Here is a 20,637-nt window from a genome sequence, read left to right on the forward strand (position 1 = left end):
GTAACTTTTACACTGTGGAGTGTGGAGCCATATGTACATTGGAAAAGTGTTAGATTTAACACTGGCCAATTTGCTGTGCAGTGCTCAGAATCTTGCTTATGAAAGAACCACACTTCATGTTACAAGTGTTTTTCTTTTTTTTTCTTAAAGCATAGGCTCAACCACTCCACTCCACATTGACTCATATTATCACACGAAGTGACGCTGCATAATTATTATTTATTTCTTAGCAGACATCCTTATCCAAGGCAACTTACAATTGTTACAATTATATCATATTATTTTTTTTACATACAGTTACCCATTTATACCCATTTATACAATTGTTTTGTTTTTGTACAGCAGCAGTGTCCCCCACCTGGGATTGAACCCACGACCCTCCGGTCAAGAGTCAGAGCCCTACCCACTACTCCACACTGCTGCCCCTAATACGACTATTCAGACAAATATGCTATTCAGCATAATACTGCTATTCAGACAAGCATAGCGAGCACTGCATTCAAGGTCTGATTTACACAGTTACTGTAATGTATATATCATTTAATTGTCTGTTTTACTGTATTACAACAGTTTTGTTGTATCTTTTTGTATATTCTCAGCTGTCCTTCTGAATTATTTCTTGTAAATTTGCTCATGTACTGTATGTAGTTGCAGATGCTTTGAAATACCTGGTCTAAATCAAACATGGTAACCTGTATTAACTTTGGTGAAACATCTTTAAGAAATGTATCATGTAGCACTTCTGTCATCACATAATGGGATGTTACACATTAGAATTAGAAAGCTGTTGTGTTTCATATTTTCTAAAGGCCGATAGCTACTGAAATACCATGCAGACAGTCTATCTATTTAAAAAATTTCATATCCTAAGTCACAATGATAAACTAACTTCCCCTAGCTTTTGTTCTTTGGGAAATAGTATGTTGTGTGTATTGCCTGTAAAATAAATAATAAGGTTCACTACTTGAATAACTTCTGACCGTAAATACCAGGGGTCTCCCACTCTGGTCCTGGAGAGCTGATTAATTTTGTGTAGGACACCGCCCTGGGGTGAGTAATTGATACTTCACAAACGCATGAAGTCCTCTGCCCATAGCAAAACCACATTGCATTCCAGTGATTCATTCAAGAGCTATCTTGTTCCAAAATACAGCTATGACCAAAAGTTTTGCATCACCTTAATTTGCTTCATAAAGCCGAATGAAACCTGTTGAATAATGTTACATTAATATTGAATTACATACCACTTTGTTTTCCATATACTTATATCATGAAATACTGTACTACTGTTATGGCTTCCTGTAGACTTGTGCGATATAATTTTGTAGTTTCTTTGATTACATGATGTTAAATAAAAGATCTAAATTATGGTCATATTGTTTTTTTTGTTTATTTTGTTTGTTTTAATTATGGCTCAATCCTAAAATTCAGGTGATGCAAAACTTTTGACCATAGCTGTAAGTGTAAAACGAAGATGCTTGTATTTAACATGTTTTCTTGAATTCTTATATTATGTGCAGGATGCTAATACTTTGGTCTGGGACTGTATATACATATATGTCATATATACAAGGTTTCCTACAGAAGGGTAGCCAGTAATTCTGATCCTTATGATAGGAATGTACGTGATATATGCGCGCCACTTCAAATTCATACCCAATTGGGGTGTTTCTAAGCTGTATTTAAACACAGCCATTGACTGAAGCAATTCCTTAAATTATTTGTAATATGTTCTATTTTTATGTATTTGTTTATTTTTGTATTTTTATTTGTGAAATTACTAAAGTTTGAGTGTGTTCAGTGTGAAGAAATATTGTGTAGGTGAGAAAGGGCTTAAAAAATAACTTACTGGATATATTAATATTCCCTCTCTGTTATTTGAAAAGAAAATAGCAGTGCCATTGTTACTCTCTCTTCTCAACATGGTTCTCCACAATATTTGAGATCTGGCATCAACTTTACCAGTATTGTGGTTCTGACACACTGCATTAAGTAACTACTGTACCTCCTGGAACATATCACATTCAGTTTCTAATTGGAACACGTTCTCATGAGAACATAAACACTGCTCCTTGCTTTGTTACAAAAAATGTGTTAGATGAAGAGTTGCAGACTCAAAGCTATTAGGGATCCACTGTGCAAGTGGAAACAGGTGTGTCTTGCAGTGTTGAAGATTTCTGTTACTTGGGCCACTGTAGCATATCTGTTCCTTGTCACAGTACATTGCAAATGTTGCCATTCTAGAAATAACTTAGAAATGTCTTGGACAGCATAGATGCCCTCTATCTTGTGAAGGCACTGAGAGCCTTGTGCTTTCCCATGAATTTTGCTGATGCTGCCCACATACTGTATTATATAGTCTAGTGGATCACACTAAGTGTAGAATGTATATTGTGTTTTGAATTATTTGGCTTATTGGTTGTAACAATCATATCCTCCATCTTGATCAGCAGACATTTACCTTTCCTTAAAGATGAGTGACGCAGTAGTTATTTTCTTTTCCACATTTTACTTCCAACTTCAGTAACAGCTTAATGCTTTTTACCTTTGTATATTTTAATGTTTTGTGAATCATGTGACTCATCACTTGGTTTAAATGCATAACTTGATGATGATAATAATGTGCTTGATATTCTAATCCCTAATACTGAGGTTAATGATGGCATACGATATACTAGATACAGATGTAGCAACAGAATCAGATTTGCAAGCAGGGAAAATGTTATTTTTTTTAAACGTATTTAAAAAAAATAAGTTGATTTACATTCTTGAGGTCAATACTTTTGAAGAGAGCAACCTATGTTCAGTTTTCACAGGTGCTTGATTAAACAATAAACAATAAACAATAATGTTTTTGTCACAAAATCAAAACTGCTAAATAACACAATTTAGTCAAAACTCAACAAAAATGACTAAATATGTTTTTGTTTTTTTACCCAGCTGGACATTCAAATATTCAAAAATATTTTTCCGCTGTGATTCCTAATTTTTGAGTAGGTACCAAAAGCTTAACTTTTCGATTAAATGGTTGGATTGCAAGGTGCCGAAGAAAAATTTGTACTGGTAAATGCAATCTGTTCACAACATACTATGAATAAAAGAAAACTGTTGCAGTAATGGAAAACCTTTTTTTGATTGTTTTGGAATATGTTCACCCAGAACAATCAGTTTGCAAATACAAATTGTAAAAGATTGTATTTTGTGGAAATGGCATATGACAGTTTAAAATTAAAAGAAACTAAAGTAGACCAATGTTTAGTTGGTTTTACAGTATGTAATTTTAGCTGCAACCTTTCTCTTACAACACCAGTATCTAGTGTCACTGACCTCAGGTAAAAACTCTATATAACAAATTGTCTCAAATCGACACTGTGTGCTTGGTTTCCATTATTCTTCTAGGAGGATCCTCATGAGAGGGGCTTGTATGAGTTTGCAAATCCACCGCTGCTGCCTCACCTACTGCTAATACAGTGCTACCCTGTTATAATGCAACCTGTTATAGTGCGGAATCGGTTATAACACGGTAAGGTCATGGCTCCCATTTCCCCCATAATGCAATTTGACTCACAAACATTGGGGGAACATTCCAGATATACAGTATGAAGCATGGCAGACAGCATAACACATAAAATGTTCTCTGTTAAAATGAAACTCGGTACGGTGGACAGAGTAAGAAAAGGTGAAACTCAAGCAGCAGTTTCAAAAGATATAAATGCTGCAGAATCTACATTGTGTGGATGGCTAAAAGATCCGATTGACTCCAAAGAGGGCTGCTCTAGGAAAAAAATGTGCTGCACTAAAGAGTGAGACAAGCTGCTGTGTGAATGTGCTGCTGTGAGAGTGCAGATTGTTATTTTTGGTGTGGCCCAGGCTAATAGGGGCCGGGAATAATCACCCCAATAAACTGTGGATTTGAGTACCTGCAAATTGTGTGTGTCTCCTTTCTTCATTTTCCACCGTACGCTACAATATTAATTTGGCTTGTGGGCATTGCAAAACATTTCGGGAACAAAAATGCCAATATTCGTTATAAGGCGAAACACAGATAACTCGTTCTCCTAATTATGGACCCCGACAACCGCATGTAAAACGTAACATCTATAATCTGTATTATTACAAATAAATATATTCAAAGCAGTTGATAATGTCTTGGTAGTTGTATGTTTATGTTGTCTCCTGTGCTGAAATACACACAGACCTTTGAGAGAACATTTGGTGCAAAGAGCATTTTGTGATGCGCCTCGGGCATGTACTGGTAACTCGCTTCCTTAAGTGTACAAGAACCAGATCCCTTAGGGGCAGTGTTTTCATTGGTCACAGGCTTTGCTTTACTGTAAATATATCATACACATATATTTACAAACATGACTTTTCATTGTAGTTTATTATGTAGTGTAGTCCATTTAAAAAACAAAAAAACAACTTGCTTAGGCTTAATAAATTACACACATATATATTGTAATATAGCGGGTTGTGAGAGACGGCAGGGAGGGGGTTAACCTCCCTGCAAGGGAAAAAACATGTGGGAATGCACCTTTTTGTTTGATTTGTATTGCTTTATTGTTTCACTTAATTTGCTTATTGTTTGGTTTAATTGTTTTATTATTAATTATTATCCGCACCTGGGCTTTATTAAAAATTAGATCCAGGTGCGGAAGTTTAAAAGGAGAGCAAGCAGTCTGCTCGGGGCTGCTGAGTGGAAGGAGGCAGTAGGTGCGCTGTCTCCGAGTAGCCAAATAAGGGAAAAAGTAAGTGCTGTGTGAAACCAGTGTGTTTGTGAAGACGGGTAAACAGCTTAGCTGTCCCGCGTTAGTCAGGGTGTTTCCTGAAAGTCGAGTTAGTGCTCCAGAAGAGCTAGGTGTTATTTTGATTTTGTGTATTTTGTTTGTTTCCTGTTTATTAAAAAATTGCGCAAACGCGCTTAAAAAAATCCATTTCTGTATGCCGGGTCGATTCTTAAAGGGGCAACGAACCCGAGTGGGTGAGTTTCTTTTACAATATATATATATATATATATATATATATATATATATATATATATATATATATATATATATATATATATCTATATATATATATATATATATATATATATATATCTATCTCTTGCCTGTATCAAATATAAAAAAGAGAATTTGCCATTTTATTTTAATACCAGGGTATTACCCTAAAGAAATCCTAGTAGAATCAATACCATACACTAGCATTTTCTATTGGATTGGATTTGAACACAAATATCTGTGTATTGGTGCATAACACTGTAATACAACTAGTTTGTGAAAATATTAAAATGTTATCACTGTGGTTTCATTTACCAGTGGCATCATTGAAGCTACCTTTTAATACAGTAGCTGCATTAAAAAAGAAACAGATTTTTGAGTGAAACACAATACAATACAAAGGTCTGCAATAAATATCATGCAATATCATGCAAATCCAATTCCCCAAACAATTAAACACAATTATTTTTAACTGATGCTTTATTTTTGGTGTTTGAGAATGAGTCACTTACCTGACAAGGGCCCATATGCATAAAAGATGGCGGTAATTTACGGCCATTAAACAACATTACTAGGCAGTAATTAACAGGTGAATAGTTTACTGAAAAATAAGCACATAAAAACATCACTATAATATTAAGAATAACAGTAGACTTACCTTTCTTTGTTTTAATGCGATGGGTGGGCATGTTTCTGTGAGCAAAGTTATTTTAAGACCGGAGTTTTAAGTTCTAGTTGTTTTATTAACACAAATTTAACGAGAGGGGGAAAAAATTAATTGTTTTATTTTTAAATTGATAATTACAACAGAAATTGATTTATGTGAATTAATAATCTGTGCAGTTACATCCATGAGGTACCAGTACAGTCGGAGCTGTGCAGTTAAGTGCTGCAATGCACAGCTGAACTTAGTTTTGCCGAAGCACAGTTCAATTAATACATTATCAATACAGGACATATTAAACTTGCAATAATATACACATTGTTGTGAAAGCTATTTTAATTTTTTTTTAAATGAGTGACATTGCTTTCTTCACATCTGATCTTCAGAGGCATGACAGTAGACAAGTGGCTAGAATTACAAGGAGCAAAATCAAACGCAAAGATCTAACAAGTCAACAACTTAATGAAATCGATAAAACAAAAATGCTTGGGCAGCTCTTATTTTTATTGATTGGATGAAACGCGGCTGGTCAAGAGTACTCAATTACGATCTTACAGGGTTCTCCCCAGGAATTCTGTAAAGCTGGGTGGCAGAGTATTATAGCCGGGAGCACTTTTATAAATTGCCTTATCTTAAATATACAATAAGACACAGAATTTGAATGATAATAAGAAATGGAATAATGAATAATAACCCACCCTAATTCGTACACAGGCTACACAGCTCCATTTACCCCCTGATCCTTTGCAATCTTTTTTATGTTTCTGACAGAACTTGCACATCATACCACCCAATCCCTTGCTCTAAAAAAGCCATTTTTTCCATTTCCATTTTTTCCATTTTTTTCAACCACATAACATCCTACCCACTATCACGTTTTTGGTTTTTTTACGCACCGCCCCTCTTGCGGTTCTTCCAATTCGCTTTCTACAAGTTTCTCTTCATTGACTATATCAGGTGGCTCTTTTTCATTCTTTTTCTTTTTTATCATCCATTTAGTTTTGATAATTTCCACATTTATTGTCACTATTTTTGCTTCGAAAAGGCACAATAGCATCTTTCTGCAAGGCAGGCGGCAACTGCCACTTAGCCGGGCAGCCTGCCCTGCCGAAAAAGCCTGGGGAGAACCCTGAGCTTTGTTATGTTAGCCTCCGTGCTGGTCTCAGTCGCTCCGTAAACAGTGCTGACATAAACTGCAATGATAGCCTGTTAGTGACCAAGCATTTAAAAATGGCAATAATGTATTTTTGTATTAGCATCTCCAGATTAGTGGTAGTAATGCGTGGATAGTGAACTTTGGGGGTAATGTATAAAGATCGACCGACGCAGCGCTAAAATTGTTGGAGTATAAAGTAGTGCTCTGCCACGGCACACATTTTACCCCATCCCGAATGTATTAACTGGCCAAAAATTAATGCGCTGCCCATTTGGAGCAGTCATTTCTGCTTCTCCAAATGAGCTTCCTCGTATTGTTCAATTTAGGTAGCTCATTTGGAGGGGGAGGCTCAGATTTTCAGAACATCGGCAATGCCTGCATGCGAGTGGTGCCTGATTCTATGTCAGCCCTGATTTCCTCCAACAAATCCAAAATAACACTGCTGCTCAGCCGGTATCGAGCTATACTTTCATCGTCAGGGAGATCAAAAAGGGTAATGCGGACCCTAAATATTCTCTCCCTTCTTCTCAGTACTCTCCCTCTGTTCCTGGGCTGTTCAGGAAGGTTAGGAGTCTGCACGCTCCATCATAAGAAATACGTTATTACTGCTGCCATAATGCTCTTTCCTATCAGCTGCTTTCTGACTTTTTCTTTGAGCCCAAATAAGATCAATTTGAAATCTGTCTTATTTGTGGGCCCTTTTAGGGCTGGTGCAGCTATTCTACCGCTTTACAGATCTCATTTTAATATCACAGACTTAATTTACAAATGAGCCCCACTACAACTTGCCCATGGATATAAATAAGGCTTGAGCGCATTACATGGCAGAGAGCAGTTTGGCAGTGTTAACACAACCTTAACTTGCCAAAAGTGTCATGTACATTTCTGTATCTTTTCAGAATCAACAAAAATACATGATTGACATTTTTAAATACTTGGTCACTAACAAGGCATTTTAGACACTCCAAAACTATATATGACGGAGAGTTTAGACCTTTTTTTTAACTTGGAGATATTCTCCATGTATGCATTTTCTTCCTGTTTCTGTAGCTGAGTTTTTAAGGTCTCAAATTTGGGGTTTGCAATGGGATCTATAAACTATGCTGCTGCTTCCTTTCCATAATTATGGAACATTTCCACGGACCACCTGAAGGGAGCCGGCCGACAGATTGAGAACCGCTGCTTTAAGAAATGGAAAGTAAGACGGTTGTTTATTGAATGAATGACATCTAAAGTAAGTTATGAAATGTTTAATTTAGTTTAATCTCCTGATTAATAGTTTTGTTTTTGTTTCTTTTAAACCTTCAAAACAATGAATATGGCGGAATTTGGGGCACATGAAATAAAATCCATTTAAAAGTAAAATATGTGTATCAATGAATGCTGGGAACCACTCAAAGAGAAAAGTAATATATAATTATTTTCTTAATGTACATGATGAGACTAGTAAGCTACTGAGTTTTTGAATAGTTAGGCTACTCCCTTGAAGATAAAAATTAAAGTCATGCTTGTGTCCATGCTAGCTACGTAACATTTTGTCATGTTAAATGAAACTCTTCATAAGTCCAGCTGGCTAATTAAGTTGGTTGACCATACTGACACATAGAGTAATTAATTATAAGGTAAAGGTGTAGCTGGAACTTTTTATTTATGATTGTGATTTTTTAATTACAAGCAGCTGTTAAACAACAACAGTAATTATTATTGTTGATCTTAATGTAACATTTTTAAAAATATTTCCGTTTGTATATCTGAAAGCATTTGATTACGCTAAATCTTTATTTCACGTCTCCAATGTTGATGAAGGCTGTAGCAACTAAACGCAAACACTGTTCTCCCTTTCTTTTCTTAATAAACTAAACATGTTACATTTTTAAACAGGCATATGCTAGATTCATAATATAGAGTGGTGTTTTAATTTAAGTATTTGCCCTGCTGACAAGCAAATCTGTTTTAAAAAAAAGTCCTCAAAGTGTGCAGTGACGATGATGACGCCATGATGAAAAATCAACTGAAGAATGTGTACAATATGTATAACTGTGGCAAAGTGGTTTGCATTGCACAGGTGTAGAGGTGATGCAGTGTTCAAGAGAATGAACAACAAAGTTCCTGGTGAAATGATGGTTTTAATTGTAATCCAAAGTCACTTGACAACAGTAAATAATAATGAGAACTGGTAATACACAACGATGTGTATTGCTCAGTTAAATCCACGGGGTTCAGTCCAGAAACAATAAACACAGTTTTAAACACACACAAGACACACACACGATCACAAGTCCAGAGTGAGTGCTAAAGTGCGAGTGGGGAAATACAATTTATTCGTGAACAGTTGTGCAGTGTTGTCCGGGTTTGGTGCTGGCCTTAAGCGACAGCTCTGGATCACGTTAGCCATCTAACAAGAACAAACAAGTATTATTAGACACGACAAACAAACAAAACACGGTTAGTTTACAGTTTTTTTTTCGTGGTTCGCTCTTAACCATAACAAAAGGAACAGATCACCTAGCCATGTCCCCTTTTGTACCGTCAGTCACGCCACTTGGTTTTTGAGTGCAACCGTTTCTCCTCCAATCCACGGTTGCCACATTGCTTCCCTTCTGGGGCGATGACTTGGTGTTCCATAGCTCCGCCCCCTTTCTAGATGGCAGACTTCCACCTAACCCTGGGAATTAATTGTCCGACCATCCAGTCTGGAGCACTCTGTTCCCTTTATACTGCACCCTCACAGGTTGGGAGGGAGATTTATAACCAACATTCATTCTTTCTCTGTCATAATAACACTGAAATCATTCCATCACATTTCATCTTGTTCAGCTTTGAGAAGCCTTTTCAAAAGCTATTTTTCTGGAGCAGTCCATGGTCATTAATATAGACAGAAACACAACAGAGAAGCACACATAATATATCATTGTGGGATAAGTAAAAAGTAAAACAATAAAAATTAAAACAGGGATATATGTTCTATTCCAAGGCTATCAATGTAGCATGGCCAGGTCCTGTAGGTGCATGCTTTTAAGCATTTCTCTACTGATACATAAATACAGACAAATAATAATTACCCACACCCACACAAGGCTACGTTCTGTCCCTGCTGTAGTCATTCACTCCTGCAGTCTGTGTGAAAGTCTGCCTCACACGGCATTACCTAACGACCAGGGAGGGGAGGCATATCATTTTCCAGCAGTGCTCCCAGTTGGTTCCTGCACTCACACACACACAAATTGCATTCTATATCATCAATCTCTTCACAATGAACAAGCCCTCTGAGACGTCTTGGGAAAGGAGCTAGGAATCATATATGCGGTGGAGGTAGGTAGCATTTTTCAATAGCTAGGAGAGGGATAGCCCCTCCATCTGTTTAGAAGTGTTTATCTGGTTATATAATTTTTCTGGGTGATACAATAGCACCTACGTTTTGAAAATATATTTGTTTGTATTGATTTGAATACGTTTGTGCTTGTGTGCGTGTGTGTGTGTGTGTGTGTGTGTGTGTATTTCCAGATTGTACAGACCTGTCCTCCCCTGAACCCCCTTTTGCATTTATTAGTATATCAGTGATTTAAGACTTGTTTAGGAAGCTGGTTAAGACACCACACTGAAATTTCTCAAATGGCTGAATGAAGCTTGTGGTATAAGTTTGTATTGCTTTGTTTGTTTTTTTGTATACATTGCGTCCAAAATACTGCAGTGTTAGTAGGACTTCTTCAGTAGGCATTTCTTTTGTGTATTTTGATAGTTACAGTACATATTCTATCAACCTTGAACAGTTAAATATATCATAAAGCTCTTACTGTCCCGAGCCCCAGCACTTGTTGGAGGGCATGTATGTACTGTAACTATTTTTATATATAGATGTCTACAATTATTTATTTCAGCAATTTTTTGGCAAAACTCAAAAAATGCTAGTTCAAAAGTATACATACCCTGACAAGGAAAATGAAATTAATAGCTAGTTGTGGCACCATTAACAATAATAACCTCTTTAAACAATTAGGATATTTGCCAATGAGCTTTTTTAGCGTGATTCTTTAGCGATTTTTGACTATTCTTCAATTCAAAATTGTTCCAGTTCATTCAAATTCAAAGTCATACCAAGATTCTCAATCAGATTTGTATCGGACTTTGACTAGGCTATTCCAGAACCTTGATTTTATTCTGAAGTAGATTTTGATGCGTGCTTTGGATCATTGTCGTGTTGGAACGTCCAATTGCTCTTTAAGGCTGGTTCACACTGGGCATACGATTCAGACGGACTCTACGAACACACCACCTTCAACTTCTCAGCATCAAGTTGGTGACATCACTCGCGTTCAACCAATCACACACCTTTTTCTTTCCTTTAGAAATTTACAAGTGAAATACAATTTACCGTTTATTATATGAAATACATTATACTTGTATAGATGTAGTGTAAAATATCTAAAGAACTAATAATTAAGCATGTATGGTACCATAAATAAACAGATAAATAATCAGAATGAAAACTAACAACTCAGGAATTTAAACTGTGTTTGATGTGTGTCTCTCAGCAGCCTACGTACAGTGTTTACTGAAAGCGGGATGGTTAAATTGAGCGAGTCAGCTCCACAAAGTCTGAGTGAATGTCAGTGATTTTAACATGAAACTGAATGGTGGCATTTGCTGTCAATCACACAGTAATTATATTTTATTTTTTTTGATCAGCTGTTTATAAAAAAGAGGCGCTGCGGTTGTACAGTGTATAAGTTAAATGCGGCTGTGTGCACGACTCCCCGAACCTCCAGAAGAGTGCTGTCTTTTTTAAACCAATCAGAATGAACTAATGCATGGAGAAGATCGCTCAGTGTGAACTACAGCCTGCGTCCGTTTGTAGCGTCCATCTGAATCGTATGCCCAGTGTGAACCAGCCTTAAACCAAGTTTTGTAGTGGAGGGTTTCAGATGATTGGTCAGTATCTTTTGGTATGTTATGGAATCCATTTTACCATGTATAGGAACAAAATTTAATGTGCCATTAGAAGAAAAACAGCCCCATAGAAGGATATTACCACCTCCATGCTTGACAGTAGGTATGGTGTTCTTTTCTTTGCATGCCTCACCAGACTTTCTTCAAATGTAACGACTATCAGTGTGACCAAATAGCTCGATTTTTGTTTAATTATTCCACAAAACCTTTGACCAGAACTCATATCCATCATTCAAATGCTGTTTAGCAAATTTTAAGCGATTGTCCTTGTGACGTTTTCCTAAGAGTGGCTTTTTCCTTGGCCTGCGACTATTGAGACCTTCACCATGCAATACTCGACCTGGTTGAAGTGGAAACCTCAGTCCCACTTACAGCCAATTCACTTTAAATATCTTCGGCAGTCAATCTCGGATTTTTATTAACCTTCCTCACAATTCTTCTACTTGTTCTTGGTGAAAGAACCTTCTTTCTTCCAGACAGGCAGCGTTGTGACACTACCATGAGTCTTGTACTTCTTGATAATAGAAACATAAGTTGAAATTGGGATACTCAAATGCTTGGAAATCCTCTTGTATACTTCTCCAGATTTATGACAATTTATAATTTTCTGCCTAAGGTCTTCAGATAGCTCTTTACTTTTTCCCATATTGACTTAATGGTAATGACAGCAATCATCCTATGCCTAACCCTTTTATACTCTAAGAATGTTCACCTACAATCCAGAATTTTCTAGACTTTTCTTTTCGAAAAGCTATGATGTTACATAAACCAAATCATTCAAGCGGTGATAAGGTGACAGTAGTTTCTTGGAATGTGAAGGGCATGAACCATCCGGTTAACCCTTTGCGGACTGTGAGAATTCTACCATTTTGAGGGCAAAGATGATTTAACTTTAGAGCATGTATCAGACCAAATATCTACGTAACGTATACAATATTATATGTTTCTAAAAAGCTGTTGCTCTGCAGATTAATAAATAAATAATGTTTTCATTCTATGGTCAAGTATACCAACACTGACCGAGCTTGAATGTGACAAAAAAGTTCATTTTTCATTTTTCTTTAGAAATGTCCTCATAAGTATAATTTACTGATATCCTACTTAAAATATGTAGAACCTGGATATACCAAGGGTTACACACTCTGACATTAAGTAAAACCTAAATTTACCCAACTAGAAAGCAAAACAAAAGTAGAAAAAACATGCACATCTTTGTCTTTTTTTTAATTGCTTTAAGAATATTTTTAATTCATAATGTATACTTATGTACATGCATATGTTAGAATATGAATAATGTCTGAGCAACAGCAAACAAAAAAATATTTCAGATTTCAACAACTTTTGTTTCAGAAAAATACTTAAAGTGCACTTTGTCCATAAAATATAAAATATTTAAACAACACATTTTCGATATAAATAAATATATAAATACTAAATACAAAATTCTAATAATAAATTAATAGCTGCTAAAGTAATATACTACATTGGACCAAATTCATAAATGGCAAAATTAAAAAGAAAATACAAATAAATACAATAAAGGGTAACACTAATAACAGCAAAGTCTGATGCAATATTGTAAGCGTAACTCATTAGTCTACACTAAACAATTGGACAATGTACTATCCTTATACACATTATGACCCACTCTGACACTACACAGGCCACCAGTTAAGCATGCAGTCTATATCTATGATAACAACTGACAGGGCTGCATAGGATCAGAGGATGATTCAAAATCAGAGGCAGAGCCACAATTACAAATCACATTACAAATCAAAACATGTATCCTCCATTCCAGTTATTTAGAGGGAACTAGACAGGGATGCTCCCTTTCACCATTCCTGTTTGCTCTGGCCATCGAACTGCTGGCAACAAGTATCAGACAACATCCTGACATAGCACTGTCACAAAGACGGCCGGAGTGGGTGGCGTCAGACCAGAAACAGGAAATAAATAAACAAAACGGTAGAGGTAGAGTTTGGTGGAGCTGAGCGAATGCTTTCGCTCAGCATTTAATAAATAAACAGAACAGAAAATAAACGGTTTGAACACAAAACAGGACACGGCACTTACGCCAAAATAAAGAGACAAACAAAACGGACAGACACTAACAAACAGGGACGAACAAACACGGTGAGAAACACTTATTATTATTATTATTATTATTATTATTATTATTATTATTATTATTCTTGTTATTATTATTTTTACCTCCTCTCTCTCCCGTTCTTTCGCCCTGAACACACAACCCCGAGTGAAAGAAACATGCATCTATATATACTGTTGTGCTGGGATTCAATTACTAATTAATTATTCACTTGAATCCCAGCACGTGAATTAATTCTGTGCAACCCCATGCTCACATATTACATTTAACCAGCACGTAAAGTGATTTGTGCCCTCCTCGTGCCTAAATATAAATCTACATTTTTAAATACACGTGAAACACAGACCTGTTTATATCCCGTGTACCAATGACTATACACCAACATTAACACACGCAACATACAACACATAACACACAAAATACACACAAGCATCAAATTTCACTTTATGCAAATGACATTTTACTGTACATCTCCTGGCCAGAAACATCACTTGATCCACTGTTAAATTAAATTAAAACCATTGGGACTTTTTTTGGATATAAGATCAATTGGGATAAAAGTGAATTAATGCCTATTGCTCAAAACATAGATCAACACTTTTTGCAGACAATACCCTTTAAAACTGCATGAGAAAACATTACTTACTTGGTGTAACGGGGGGAGATCTGTGCTGACTCTTCTGGTGCGTTCATAGTGCTGCAAGAAGAGGGCAGCAGCCTTGCAATATCTGCCGGTCAGTCATGGCAGTGACACAGAGAGGTGGGAGAGAGGGTGTGTGGGCTTTCCCTCTCTCTGAGTGGCTGAGAGGCCGGCACTGGTGGGCTTGCTGGCCCTATAAATAACATTCTGTTGTTCCCTCAGGTCGGCCCCTATAAGACGACATAATGAGCCAGCGGGAGCTCTGCTCCAGGACCGAGCCCGGCTGGTAACAGAAAAACGAAAAGAAACCCAAAGAGAAGAAACTAAAAAAATATTGGTAGCGGGGAAACTTTGGGCAGACCCCATAAAGTGCATAAAAAGCAGGCTGAGGGAGCCGTGAAGTGTAGGACGGGGACCCAGGCCGTGCAGGTAGCGACGGTCGGGGTACGCTGCCGTGTGCAGCACCTTTTCTTTGTAGTTTTGATTACTGTGTTTTATTTTCTCTTTTTGATTTCGTCTTTTGTTATTATTATTATTTGAGAGCACCTGCGAGTGCGTCAGCGGGACTGTTTACCTGTGGGTATTTCCGTGGTCCTGTCTACCATCGCTGGTATTCAGGCCACGGACAACAGCGCCCTCTGCGGGCTAAAACACGCACTTGAAAAAAAAAGTAATAAATAAAACTGGGCACCAGTGCGGTGTTTCAAGTACACCCTTCTGTCTCCTGTGTCAGTGAATACCCACACCCTTCCACACATGGTGGGATTCACTGGCACTTCCCAATTCAAGCAGTGCACCAGAAAGAAGGCGTAACAATGGATGCAACCCAGTTTGCGGAGATAATGGATCAACTGCGCCAGACCATGACTGCTGCGGTGCAAGGGGCTGCTAGGCCGACGGGTCCAGATCCCTGGTTGCAGAGGCCATCCAAAATGACGGCAGAGGATCGACCCGAGGCTTACCTGGAGGTGTTTGAGGCACTGGCGACCTCTGCTGTCTGGGCCCCAACCCAATGGGCTAGTTATCGTTTGCCCCAGCTAACGGGGGAGGCGCAAGCCTCAGCGAGGGCACTGTCTCCCGAATGGATGATGAATTACTCCACGCTGAAAGCAGCCATCCTTAATCGCGTGGTGGACACACCGGAGGGATATCGGCGAAAGTTTCGGGAGGAGCGCTTCTCGCCGGAGGAGCACTCCAGAACCATCGCCCATCGCCTGAATGAGTACGCCATGGGGTGGCTGAACCTGGATGTGATCACCAAAGCCAGGCTGGTGGAGATCATTGTGGTCAAGCGATTTCTGGAGTGCTTGGCTCCGGGACCGCGGCTGTGGGTGCAGCGGCAGGCACCTCCCACTCGGTCGCATTGGCAGAGTACTATTGGATTACCCCCTCTACTGGCCCCGGATAGGGCGAAGGGACTGGGGGGAAGGGGTAAACAGATTTCTGGACGGGGGCGGGTGGTGGGAGCTCCCAGCCCGGGAACTGGGGCAGGGTGGGGTTACCGGGGTCTCGCGCAGTCCCCTTATCATCAAGCCTCCTTAATGGCTCCTGTATTTCCACCTCTTGTCGAAGCTCCAGGGCGAGAAACTAGTCCACCGAGGTGTTGGACGTGCAGGGAGTTGGGCCACATCGCTCGGGATTGCCCTGTGATGGAATGTGACCTCAGCCGACCAGGTAAGCATGTTCAATTACCTCAGTCACTTAAGCAGACAGGTTTTGTTATTCCTGTGACAGTGGATGGTACAAAAACCCAGTCTCTCTTGGATTCAGGGTGTGGTCAGTCCCTAATCCAGGAGAGCCTAATCTCACCAGGGCATAAATAAATATTGGGACGGGTGCATATTAAATGTATTCATGGGGATATACGCTCCAATCCCAAGATTGGGATAAATATAACAATTGGCCAGCAGGTGACGCGAGTACAGGTAGGGTTGTGTCCTCGATTGCCAGTACCAGTAGTTCTGGGACGGGACTGTGGGCAGTTTAAGGATTGGTTAGCTGCTCTGACAGCCCTGTCCTCCCTACTGGCTAAGAAGGAGGAAGTAATTGGAGAGATATTCCCCTTTCACAACCTGGACTGGTATTGTCATAGATTTAAACCCCGGAAAACTAAACGGGAACGTCGGGCCGCTAAGAATGAGGGTTGGCAGTGGAGGGAGTCCGAGAAGTTTCAGGTGGAGGCAATTGGTGAAGAGTCTGGAGGGGAGGCCGATCCCAAGCTGGAAGCCATGGGAGCTGATTTTTTAGCTCGCTCCCATGACTTCCGACTTGAGTAAGGGCGTGACGACATGCTGGCCAGGCTCTTTGACCAAGCAGCTGTGGTTAATGGTTGGATGGTCGAGCCAAGAACTGCCGCCACGTACCCTCACTTTGAAATTAATCGAGACCTTTTGTACCGTGTTGAAAAATTACCCCAGACGGGGGAAGTGCGTCACCAGTTGCTCATTCCTCAGCCCTTTAAGGAGGATTTGTTGTAGCTTGCTCACACTATTTCCCTGTCTGGTCATTTGGGAAGGGACAAGACAAAAGCGAGGCTCGTGACACGGTTCTATTGGCTGGGGCTGGAAGGTGACGTCAGGCGTTTTCCAAACGCTGTGGGCAGTGTCAGAAAGCTAGCCGTAGAGCCTCCCCACGAGCTCCATTGGTGCCGTTGCTCCTAGTGGAAGCTCCATTTGAGCGTATTGGAGTAGATATAGTGGGACCACTAGAAAGGAGTGCGGCGGGACACACACACCTATTTTGGTAATTTTGGATTATGCTACATGTTTTCCAGAGGCCATTCCCCTCCAATCTGCGTCTGCTAAGTCTGTTGCCAACAAGCTCGTGAAGGTCTTCTCCCGGGTGGGGATCCCCAAGGAAATACTGACCGACCAAGGCACCAATTTTATGTCCCGACTAGTCCACAGAACATGTAAGCTTTTGGGAATTAAGACCATTAGGACCTTGGTGTTTCATACTCAAAGCGATGTTCTTGTGGAGCGCTTTAATAAGACCCTTAAGAGCATGTTGCGCAGATTTATTAGTAGTGATGTGCGTTACTGGGACCAGCTGATTCCTCCCCATCTCTTTGCGATCAGAGAGGTACCCCAGGCTTCTATGGGGTTTTCGCCAGATTTTTATTTGGTGGTTTGTCTAGATACGTCAGCAAAGCTCCTTGTTGCTGCTCGAATTGAATTTCTTTATATTTTTTATTTTCCTTTTACAATGGCACGACTCGTAATTGCGAGGGCCGACATAATACTTGCGAGACTGTTTCAACTCTGAAGACGTCATACAATTTGTGACGAGCGCGGGGCCCCCTTAAGTGTGGGGCCCTAGGCTGCCGCCTTGCTCGCTTTGCCTTAAGGCGGGCCCTGTACAGATGCAATTAATTGCGATGTGATGTGTTTTCCTATTGTCAAACAGAGGTACATTTACTATTAATTAATTATACATTATTTTTTGGAAAACTTAAAACAGGAAACAGACAATCAATTTCTCTAAAAAAAAAACAATTCACGACCAACAAGACAAAATGAAAAGTCCATCGCAAAGTTGCAGAAGTTAAAAAAAATGTTTTGCATATCATAAATATTCGTATACTACTTTCTTAATGGTGGAAAAATATGACACATTCAATCAAAGATGAAAAAGAACGAAAACAGCAAAACGTATCAGATTTGAATGGGCACTTCCGTGTTTTCTAAGCGGAAGTTGTTTAGGCTTGCGTGAGCAAGCGCAGTTTGTTGGTCACCACTTTTTATCCGCGTAATTGAAAATAACACTACACCGGTTTTCAATCACTTCCTGTAGCGCGATACAATCTAAATACTGTACCTTTTGCTAAAATAACGTAAACATTTAAAAAAACAAAAACAAAAAACAAAAAAACAAGGTAGGGTAATCAAGGACTTTATTTTTTATTTATAAAGTGATAACAGGCGTACGTGCTTATTCCTCAGTGCACCGTGCGTTTTAATTTAGTTTATATTCAATATGAATCTACAATTGTGTGTAAAGAGGAATTTTGAAGTTGTTCAGTTTCGAGATTTAGCCGAGACATGACGCAGTGAGTAAAGAAAAAAGAAAAATGCCAAAACGTCATGTATTTTTAATAATTATATATATATATATATATATATATATATATATATATATATATATATATATATATATATATAGTACTTACATCTGATCAGTTTAAAATGGGCAGCAGTGTGGAGTACCGAGTAGTGGTTAGGGCTCTGGACTCTTGACTGGAGGGTTGTGGGTTCAATCCCCCGTGTGGGACACTGCTGCTGTACCCTTCAGCAAGGTACTTTACCTAGATTGCTCCAGTAAAAACCCAACTGTATAAATGGGTAATTGTACAATAAATAAATAATGTAATTATATGTAAAAATAATGTGATATCTTGTAACAATTGTAAGTCGCCCTGGATAAGGGCGTCTGCTAAGAAATAAATAATAATAATAAAAACGTGAGGAAATTGTAATTGTTACAAAATATTACAGAACTTCAAAGTAGCACAATGCTTTATGTATGATAAACAGACTTGCGCAATCAATGGTGTGGTTTGCCAAAGGCAGTGTTTCTGTTTCCAAGCTAAGGATTAGTGAATGTTTTTTTCCCCATCAAGAGGCGAAAAAAAAGAACCTGGCTGTGCAAAGATACCCGCAGCAAAGCCTTTGTAACGTCAAGAACACATAATTGTAATGGTCACATTTATTGCATTTAGCTAAAATGATTAATCCCGAACTGCTGATGAAGCTTATTAGATATAGAAAAGTCTTGTACTAGGGAAAAAAAAAAGAAGAAAAAATCAGATGTGGGATTGGGTGGATGACACACTGGGTGAAAGCAAAATCTGGATTGGCTGGAGTTGGGGTCAGAAGGGTCGTCAGGATCGAGGATCTTTCTAATCATAATCTCTCTCCTTCTTGTGTGTGTCAACCGGACGGAAAGGGTTTTTGTTTTTGTTTTTTTGCGTGGAATAACCCATGGCGGATTCTGCACACACCAGGCTGCCTTTGACTTTGGTTACCTCTGGCTACAGAGAGAGAATATCAGCGGGGATAACCGAAGAGAAGCCCAAGAAGAAAGCTTTTTACCTGGTCAGAATGAAACCTATGAATAACAAGGAGCATGCCAACAACAACGTGTCCTTCACGATTCATTGCCATATAGGCAAGGAAATCAAGCACATTTGCAGCAACTGCAGCCGTGGGAATGAAGCCCATGATGGTGGGTGAGCTGTAAAATTTTGTAGAGTTTAGGGGAATATTCTCTCTCTATCTCTGTCAAGCAACATACATTTTGATGTTTGGTCAGCGCTTATAATGTACTGTAGGGAAAGGTGCTTGTAAGTTATCAAGCCGATTGCTGTCTTGGCATTACAGTAAGTGTGCTGACCCCACAAAAAAGGGTTGTTCTTCTATGCAGCACTGTTGTATTGTTGGCATTAACACGGAATGGCAGTCCAATACCGTTTTATTCTGAATCAAGGTTTCGCTGATGTTTCGGTGCAGGACCTATGCTGAGAAAATGCTGATTTACGTCCTTGGGATGCTTTTGGGTTGAAGAACGGGGTTTTGTGTTAAAAAGGCTGTTCATAATACGGTGAGGGACAGAGATATGAGAACATTGCTTGTTTTGAAGTGGTGAGCAGTGAAAACAAATGTGAGAAAACAATTTAATATTTTTTTTTGTAGCAGACGAGACTGCCGAAAAGAAAATGGTGAAAACAGACAGAAAAAACGGACGAAAGGAGTAATTCAAACTCTTTTCAGGGGTTAACTTGTGATGTACTGTAAATGCCTTACTTAAATTAAGGGTTATCACAGGACTGTTTTTTCGTCACTACCATAAATACTTGTAAGCTATTGCTATTATTATTATTATTATTATTATTATTATTATTATTATTGACACTGTCTTAACGTTGCATTTTTGTTTTGCATTTGCTGCCTTAGTTGATTGAAAGTGCATGCTGTGTAGGTTAGTAGTCACTGCAGCAGGTCAGCAGCTGTGAATTTCCTGGTAAGGACTGCGCGACTGCTTCTTCCCAAGAGCACGGGTGTTAGTGTCGTTGTAATGTTATGCATGGATTTTCCCGTAAAAAAATAACTTAAAGTCGGTGTT

General features: G+C 38.8%; 1 protein-coding gene across 9 annotated transcripts in view; it reads left to right on the forward strand.

The window, feature by feature from the left end:
* The window catches only part of LOC117400272 (phosphatase and actin regulator 1), a 266,155-nt gene that overhangs the window by 107,062 nt on the left and 138,456 nt on the right, over positions 1-20,637 (forward strand). Inside the window, exon 1 of one of the 9 annotated variants that reach the window (XM_059022611.1) lies at positions 9,991-10,132. The exons of 2 other annotated variants lie outside the window; for them this stretch is intronic. Coding sequence is in view for 4 of the 7 variants with exons in the window: in XM_059022609.1 (XP_058878592.1) it covers positions 19,497-19,740 (244 nt within the window). In the remaining 3 variants the exon portion in view is untranslated. Of the gene's footprint in view, positions 1-9,990; positions 10,133-18,266; positions 18,392-18,895; positions 19,741-19,818; positions 20,116-20,637 lie in introns of those variants that run through there. 6 more of the 9 variants (XM_059022610.1, XM_059022609.1, XM_059022607.1 and 3 more) reach the window with 6 other exon arrangements.

Source organism: Acipenser ruthenus, chromosome 4 (assembly GCF_902713425.1).
Source record: "Acipenser ruthenus chromosome 4, fAciRut3.2 maternal haplotype, whole genome shotgun sequence".
NCBI classification, from domain to species: Eukaryota; Metazoa; Chordata; class Actinopteri; order Acipenseriformes; family Acipenseridae; genus Acipenser; species Acipenser ruthenus.